Source organism: Pteropus vampyrus, unplaced genomic scaffold (assembly GCF_000151845.1).
Source record: "Pteropus vampyrus isolate Shadow unplaced genomic scaffold, Pvam_2.0 Scaffold1, whole genome shotgun sequence".
Classification (NCBI taxonomy): domain Eukaryota; kingdom Metazoa; phylum Chordata; class Mammalia; order Chiroptera; family Pteropodidae; genus Pteropus; species Pteropus vampyrus.
Window position 1 is genome coordinate 861,241 of NW_011888782.1, and position 9,017 is coordinate 870,257.

The following is a 9,017-nucleotide window of genomic DNA, read 5'->3' on the forward strand; positions in this document are numbered from 1 at the left end:
AAACAAGACCGCGCTGGGACCACAGCTTCTGAGGGGGAGAAAACCCTGGCCCTGATCTAGATTGGCTATTTCTAGCAGTTTCTCTGAATAGGCAGGTCCCCAGAGTATGGGCTCTCTGTTTGCAAGGGACAGAAAAGAGACTGTGAGCAGCAGTTCCATTTTAAATCAGGCTCATTTTAAATTCTAATCTTCTTGCCTTTCAGTAATTTTGAGTCCTCTTTTCCTCCAGCTGACAGCCTTTGCTGTCAGAGGTATAAGCTGCTGTATTCTCCCATGGAGGCCACCGATTTCGGTGGAAACCTAAGCCTCCACATTCCCCCTTCCTCCCCAGGCAGCATCTACTGGCCCTGGCTTCTGCTCACAGCTGGTGCTTTGAAATGCCGCCTCTGTGCTGTACCTCCTCTGTCCCCATTCTCCTTCTAGCTGCAGCTCTTAGGCATGCGAGTCGCCTAATTTCAATCTCCTGTTTGGCCTTTTTGAGGATGAAAAGGCCCGCTGTCACCAAAGCTTATTATCAGCATCATTAACTTGACAGGAAAAGTCAGAAGCCCTCAGCAAAGCAGGGACAACAGCCAACAACATGCATAAGCTGACTCTTCCCACTTTTCTCACTGTGCTGGGAAGATCTGGTCTTTGTCTAAGTGGGCCTGAAGTGTGAGGGCATGGACATACAAATGATCACAGGACAACATGGTAACTGCAGAATGGATGTGCGTACAGGCTGTCACGAGATCATAAAAGGAGCAGGGAAAGCATCACAGAGTAGCAGCCAGGCTGAGGGCCCCCAGGTGGGTGGTGCGGCTGGGAAAGTCGGGTGGCTTCAGAAGGGCCTTGCGGACTGAGCCCAGGGTCATGGATTGTGTCTCGTCAGAGACGAGGGGCCCAGAAGGATTTGGGGCGGGAACGTAATGTAGTCAGATCCTGTGTGTCTGAAAGATCATTCTGGTAACTGAGCGGAGAATACCAGGATGGGAGGCTGGGTATCAGGAAACCCATCTTACAGCCATGTGTTGGGATCTGAAGGGGGTGGAACAGTGTAGGTGTTTTGTAAGAGGGTCAAAGGGAAAATCACATATATTTCTCAAATGTATAGAATTTTCTTTTGTTCTTGATGGGACAGATATTAATATACTGGAAGGCTGGGCCGTGTGATACAGAAATAACTCCAGGTTGGTCTAACTATAGCTTTAAGTTCATGTTTTAGTAAAAGGAAGAAAAAGAGAACTCTGTATTCATATCTAGGATCTCAGTTATAGTCACTTAACAGGAAAATGCCCTTCATTTGGGATTCTGAACATCTGTGGCGGGGGCTTGAAGGTCTTGGCATTGGGCCTTCACCCCTGCAGCACTGTGGCTGCGCTGCTGTCCCTGTGTAGTGTTCCAGTCCAGTCTACTTTCAGGCAGGAAACATGCAGCTTATTATCTACGGATTTACTGGAATATCCACAGCATTATTAATCCCATTTCATAGGTAAGGAAACTGAAGATCAGAGAAGTTAGGTAAATCGCCCAAGCCCCTGTAGTTAGCTGGAGCCAGATCAAATTAGTGTCTGTTGAGTATGGACTAAGTTTTGTAGCCATATATTTTGACCTAGAAATAGGGATGGCTAACTTCTTATGAAAAATCCGTGTGGCATCTGAGTGTAAGAAGCTCTTCGGCAGATGCTGAAATAATTAGCATATCTAGGGATGTTCTGGTAATTTAAAGAACAAAAATATTTGAAATAGGGCCCGTTAGGGTGAATCTTAGAGGAATGGCTATCATAGATTTGATGGCTTTACGGCCCCGGCTGCTCTGAGATGGCTCCACCTCACAGCCCAGCTGGATGCGAGCAGAGCAGCAACTCCAGGGCGGAGCTGGGAGGACAGTGTTATATGTCATGTGTACTGTGTCAGCTGGGTACAGACTGACACTGAAGGAGAAGCGTTCTGGGATGGAATGGGTGATAGCAAGGGCAAGTGGGGAGGTCCCGAGAGTGCCTGCTCAGCATCACTCGGCCACACACTAGGGAAGGTTTGTAATCTCTGCTTGGGGGGGGGGCCTCATGCTGGGCCCCGCAAAGGAATGGGTCTGAGCTGGCAGTCCCTGGCCGGGTGAGAGGCTGATTTAGCTCAGAGGGATCCCCAAGCCAGCACTTGGTGGGGGGAGGGGAGGAGAGAAGGCAACCACCCACAAAGAGACAGATGAGATGTGCAGTGCTGGCTGGAGTCCCAGCGTTAGAACCACAGGCTGCAGGCCAGACATGATGGATGAGCAGGGCGCTCTGCAGAAATCGCCCTGGAGAGCGGTCTTGATTAAGCAAGGGAGAAAGATGAAATCTCTGTGTCCTGTCCTGTCCCATAAGACAGCCACTAGCCACATGTGACCACTTGGAGTAACAAAAACAAAATAAAAATTTAAATTCCTCAGTCTCATAGCCACATTTCAAGTGCTCAGTAGTCATATGTAACTAGTGGCTAGACAATGTGGCTACAGGACGTTCCCATCATTGCAGAAAGTTCTATTCGAAGGTAAATTATCTCATTCATATTTTTTACATTGCTCATATATTGAAACAACATTAAAATACATTGTATTAAATAAGATTTAACTTCACCTGTTTATTTTTACTTTTCTTTTACCGTGGGTAATAGAAATTTGTAAATTATTTATGTGGCTCATATTTCCATTGGACAGTGCTGTGACAGATGGATACAAGAACATACCCCCATTTAGCCACTTTTTTACGCTACACACATTCAACGATATTCCATCTGATGATGGCTGAAAACCCTTTCTTAACACAAAGGTTACAGAGGCAGCCCACGTTCATGTGACAAATGTAAGCTTTGGAACCAGAAAAATTCAAGTTCAAATCTCAGCTCCATCCCCCTACCAGCTGTATGATCTTGGTCAAATAACTATTGGTGCCTCAGTTTCCTCGTCTGAAAAATGCAATCAGTGAACGAACCGTGGCATAGCACAGCTGTGAGTATTAGAGGAGACAATGCCAAGTACAGGGACTCGCGTGGGCCTGGCCCCTGGTACGCCACAGTCAATGGTAGTGGTTGTTATTGCTGTTATTACTGTCATTAGTATTTAAGCAAGAAAGTAGAAGAGGTTATAGTCAGTTTTATCAACCTCAGACCACTCACTCCCCTGCCCCGCCTTCTGCCTCAGCCTGCTTGTTCTATAATAATGACCTCCCAGAGATGGTGTAAAAGGCAGTCAGTCAGCAACCCCTTCCGGCCCTCTGCAAAGCCCTTGGTCCTGGGCCTGGGAACTCACCTGCTGGCAGCTGCTGGCCCAGGAGGCCCTGAGGGCGCCCCAGCTCTCTGAACGCCCAGCCTTGCTTTCCAGGTGCATCCGCAGTTCTGCCTCCAGCTCCTGGCTGATTTGCTCGAGGGCGTGCACTTTGGCCATGTATTCCACCAGGCAGCCCCCCAGGTCTTCAACAGCACTGAGGTCCCTCTCTAGGCCTGGAGCAGGCGCTGTGGCCAGGCCTGAGCTCCGCAGCCCCTGCAGAAAGACACTGCTGATGCCCAGGGCTCGGCGGGTCACGCGGGCACCCAGGCCACCTGTGTACCCACTGGGTGCCATCCCTACATAGACCCTGGGTGCTCGGACCAGGCCACTCATGGCATTGGTCCTGGAGGTCGGGGGGCTATCCAGAGGGGATGATGACCGTGTCCCTCTGAAGGATGCCCTGTGCCTCTGGAGGGACATGCCGGAGCTGGGACCGGCGGGCACATCCACCACCACTCGCTTTGAGCTCATCACCCCTTCTGCCTCTGCTGTGCCTAGTGGGTTTACAGAGTCCAGTGGCTTTTGGTTTCCAGCCCCAGTGTCCCTGTGGTCTGGTCATGGGCCTCTCTGGAAGCTCCCCTAGCCCCAGGGCTGCTTTGTCTGCTGTTTTCCATGAGCTTCCATCATTCACTGAGCTGAAAGAGAACCGGGCTCTGTCCAGGCCTGCATGCAGAGAGGCACTCGTGCATTCTCTGGAGGATCATGTGCCAGACCTCCCAGATTTTTCTGCTGGTGGTGGGGGAGGCTGGATCAGTGCAGGCTGTAGGGGCGGCTCATCTGGGTGTTTGTATTTCGCTACCGAAGAGAGGGCAAGGCTTGCATCGAGCAGCCCCATTTCACAGATGAGTAAATCGAGGCTCAGATCACAAGCGCAGTGAGTGGCTGAGCCAGGACTAAATGAATCCAGTTGTTCCAGGGCCAATTTCAGGGCTTTCTACATCCTTACGTGTGCTGTGTCCATGAATGTGCGAATGCGCACACATGTCTAGACCGGTAACAGAGGATGGAAACGGATGTGAACCAGCCACGGCAGGAGGCAGCCCCAGGGTGTCAAGAGAAACAAACCGAGTCTGTTGCTCCCTTTCCGCTCCCTCCGTCCTGGCCGCAGCGGCAGGTCCCTTCCTAGCATCTTTCTTCCCTTGAAAACCGCTGTTCATCGGCCGCTTCACCTGGACTGCATTGTTTCTTCCCCTCTCTGGACTGTACTTTCCACTCCCTGGCCTGGGCTCTAACTCACTACTGCATTAGACAAGGATCTTGGGCAAATTCAGGTCCCACACAGGTTGGGCACCTATTTCCCTCTGGCCGCTGCCTGTACATCTGTTTCCTCATCTGTCAGAAAACAAATAAGTAAAACAAAGAGACAGTTTTCCAGGAAGCTCTTAAAGGGTACTCCAAGTTAGGATTGGATGACACCCCCCGGTTTTAATTCCTCAGAACCCGCTAAGGCATGTTGTCGTGGTCCCACCTCAATCACTTCTCAGGCCCAGAAAGGATCCTCCAGCCCCAGGGGTGACATAATGGACCTAAAAACCACTGCACTCAAGTTTTACCCTAGAGAAACCAAGCAACCAAAGCTCAGAGGCTAAATATTTGTCCCAGATCCTGTAGTGTGGGAATACACCTCCAGTGAGAGAAAGGAAGGGAATCAACTTCCAGCGTGTGCTGAACCCTTTCCGGGGCTATGTATGATTTCCATATTTTATTTCATGAGTCCTCAGTTCAACCTTAGGAGGTAGGCACAGGGTTGACATGTACTGCCATTTGGGCTGCACACCACACGACTCCAGGAATATCACTGTATGGCCTATGATTGGCTGTTGTCCCCTTATGTGACGAGGACCTTGAGAGCTGCAATGACTTGCCCCATGTCCCATGTTCAGAAAGTAGCAGAGCTGGATAAGAAGGAAGGCCCCCTCTGACTCCTAGTCCAGTGACTTATCTAGGACAGCCTCTGTGTCCCACCAGCCAGAGAGCAGGGTACCTACCCAAGGTCACACGGGAAGAGTTAAAAACCCTGGTCACCTACTGGAATATTCTATGTGTTCTTCCTTGCTGATTAGGACACTACAATTCTTTTCTTTTTTTCTTCTACTTTGCCTTTTTGAGATGACACAGAAGGTACTTTATAAATATCAACGTTGGTTATATGATTGACAGATTAAGGAACCAACGTGATCAAGTAAAGGCCGGCAATGTCCCTCGTTTATTTAGACATGGTATTCTTACTGTGAAGGGCCCATGGTGCCCATCGAACTGTGTTATGACAACATCCTAATACGCGTGAGGCCTACTGGGTTCTGAGAAGCTGCATCCTTGTGAATTCCAAGATGTATTGTCCAAGGCTACATGAAGTATTCAAGTTACTAAGTTGTTTGCAAAAGTTTAGGTACTATTATCCTCTACAGGATGGCAACACTCAGTGGCCAGGTTAGCTTCAAATTTCCCTGACCCGAAGATATTTACAGTAAAGGTCCAAGCCCTGGGGAGGGGGAAGGTAAGGAGGGATAGCCCCCCATCGACACCAGTGTCTCCAAAGACCTGAAACGAGATGATTCTTTTTTGGAGAAATCACAGACATGTTTTAAAGGTTTTGTCTTATCAAATGATAAATTGCTAATCCTATTGGCTCATAACTCTCATAAAACCCAAAATAGATTTAAAAATACAGACGGCTGTTAGGTGATATTAATACTGAAGGAAGACGTAAAAGTTATTTTAAAATGAAAAGAATGCAAGATGTATTAGCAACTTAGTCCTCTGGCTAACAAAATAAGTTTATTTATATATACATGGTAGCTGAATTCTGTCGATAAGGAAAAATAAATCATACATCCACATATGTATATATAACATATGTATCTTTGATTACATATGTTATATATAAATTTGACTTTACAAACAGATTTCTTTCTATATATACACACACATATTGATATATTGAATGTAATAGCTAACAAATATTATGATGACGTTAAAAGGTCAGACAACAGCACACTGGAAAATGAACCTCAGATCAACATTTAACCTGCTCCTTTGTGAGTCGAAGAGTCTTTGAAGAGAGACAACCAGTGAATCCATGTTAAGTACATTCACACAACACTGAAAACACATTTTTGAAGGCCATCTTTTTTTTTTTTAAAGGAAAATGTAGAAAGAAAGGAAAAATTCATGATAAAAAGATCACAGCAACAACACGAACATGTGGACCAACATTCAAATTCAATTCTCAATATGACTATAAGAACATCTATATTCAAAATATACTATCAAACTATTTTTCTTTTAGAGAAAGGAAGTGTTAAAGCGGTTATCTTCTGTCCCAGCCACTAACTATTAGGAAAAACGAAATGGAGAAGCAGCCGTCTCTGGAAGGCCCTCTTTTGTCTCTGAGGGTCTGACCCCCCGTTGGCCGAGCTGGACGTGGTGTGGGTGGGGGAGGCCGCCCGCTGACGGGAGCGATGTGGCAGGTGCGAGGGGGGCGGGAATGGAAATGAGAGCTGACTGGCACGTCCATCTGCTGACCCCCAAGTGGGTCTGCAATGCTGAGGTTCTTCTCTCGAGCTGTCGCTTTGGCAATCTCGTTGTTTTAAGATCACAGGAAGATGATTTAAAAAATTACAGCTCCACACTTCAAGGCTTTGTACATAGACATATTCCTCAGGGGCACAATCCAATGGCCTTTTGAGAATATGAAGCTGGACCCCAATAAACATGTGATCCTCGAAGAAGGACAAGAATTTTCAAGCTCCAGGCTGAGATCCGCATCTAAACCCTCTCCAAAGAAAGGCACGAGTGTTGAATGCAGATGTGGGGTGGTGGAGAGGATGCAGGCATGTGCTTAGAGGGGGCCTTCTTTCGCCAGGGAAAGGCAGTCCTGCGGTTAGCACAGCAGAAGTCCCCTGTTGTGTGATGTTAGTGGGACCGGGCCTCGGGGTGCCCGATGAACTCCATGGGTCCTGTAGGGCTGCTGCCCCTGCCTGCGTCTGCTTGGATGGAGTTACACTCAACAGCCAGTGTGCCCGTGCGAGGCCCCAGGGCACTCCTCTGCTGGGATGATGATGTGTTCCCTGTCCTGCTTTAGTACATGAGTCTGTCATCCTCTTGCCCCGAGGTGGCCCTTCACTGATGTGCATAGGACGGGGGAGACAGGGGTCTCACAGAATCCAGAGGAACCAGAGCTTTAAGAATCACTCAAAGGGCCGTGCACAGGACCGTATAACACTCCGGTTCTACAGGTGGGTCTCTTCCCTCACCTGCCTGGGGCTGCTGGGCCTCCCAAGTGCTCAAGGACAGTTAGTAAGAGAAGCAATTAATGCCACTGCTTTGCTTAGAAATACCTTTATTTTATAAAGCCATGGACTGTTCTGTAAAGTTTTTTTTTTTTTTTTTTTAACCACACTTATAAAAAAGATGTTGACAATTCATAGGGGGAAAAAAAAGCTGAAAATGTTTCTCATTAAGTCAGGGCTACACAAAGATTATATTTATAATATATATTTGTATATTTATAATTTAGAGACGAAAGGTAGGGAACGGCAAAGCGAGGGCTGCTATGGTTAGATCTCTGATACCTGATCGTTTCCCACAAATAGCGTTTCTTGGCAGAAGGGGTTAACAAGAACCATCCCAGTGTCTCTATAGTCGCCGTTGGCTGGGGAACGGGGCTCTGACAGCTGGTCCTGCAGGGAGAGAGACAAGGAGATAGTGTGAGTTAGGAGGCTTCACGGGCTGCCATTCTTAAAGCAACGTACCCACAAGGACATTTATTTCCAAAAAGAATTGCTTGGTAAACATTTTTCATCATCCTCACTGCCAACGCTGAGGTGCACAGCCCTCTTTGCTCTTCTTTCAGATTTTTACAGCAGCTTCCAAAAAAAGATTTCCTACTTCCTGACTCACTCTCACTTCAGAGATGCCAGAGATGGCCCTGTTCTCCTTGTCAACGTGCGAGAGGGCTCTCTTGCCCCAATGGGCAAAACTTGGTCCACCTGGGCCCCAGACTCTCCTTCCTGCCTCTCTCTCACAGATGTCTGGGAGACTACATTGCTTTTCCTCTCTGAACACATCCTACACTTGCCTACCTCTTTCCTCTCCTGCCACCCAGTTGTCAGAGACTTCAAGGGCTAATTCCTCCCCTCCTGAACCCTCCGAGAGTCAGAATCCGTGCCCCATTTCTCGTAGTACTAGATATGCTGAGGTGAACGGAGCTGAGTCTCCGTATGACTGCACAATCGGTGGTAAGTGAAAAAGTCAGTCTATCTACACAGCCCCAGGAGAAGAAAAGCCTAGAGACAGGCATTCCACTGCTCAGGTCATCCGAATGGCTGTGGCCTCCACTACCAAGGACTGCAAGCTTTTGTGGGCCACTGAATGGCTGTACTCGGACTCAGGCCCAGGCAGTGATGTAGGGGGAAAAGTCATAGCTTGTTCCAATTCTAAACAACTGGAGTCTCAGAACCTGCAGGCAATTCCAGGGAGAAGGCTCAGCCACAGGCTCGGGCACAACCGGCTTAAGTTTGACTTGCTTAGATGTCTTCACTTAAAGAAGCCACAATGAATTCTCTGAAGTTTACTTTTAAGCAAAACATATATAATTTTTGATGAGTTCATATTGCATTATAGAGAATAAGGAGGGAAAGGAAGAAATGCCACTTGTTGGTAAAATGTCCTCTCTGAAGACAAGCGTTTCCTTCAATGTTTTCAATTAGTTGAGTGTCCATCTGAGGGG

The 9,017-nt window shown here is 47.7% G+C and overlaps 1 protein-coding gene across 1 annotated transcript in view; it reads right to left on the bottom strand.

Moving 5' to 3' along the window:
- BFSP2 (beaded filament structural protein 2) overlaps positions 1 to 3,838 on the bottom strand; it is a 66,576-nt gene extending 62,738 nt beyond the window's left edge. The window contains exon 1 of the mRNA XM_011364202.1: positions 3,269 to 3,838. Coding sequence (XP_011362504.1) covers positions 3,269 to 3,757 — 489 coding nt within the window. The 5' untranslated portion in view covers positions 3,758 to 3,838. The remainder of the gene's footprint in view (positions 1 to 3,268) is intronic.
- Positions 3,839 to 9,017: the final 5,179 nt, after the last annotated feature.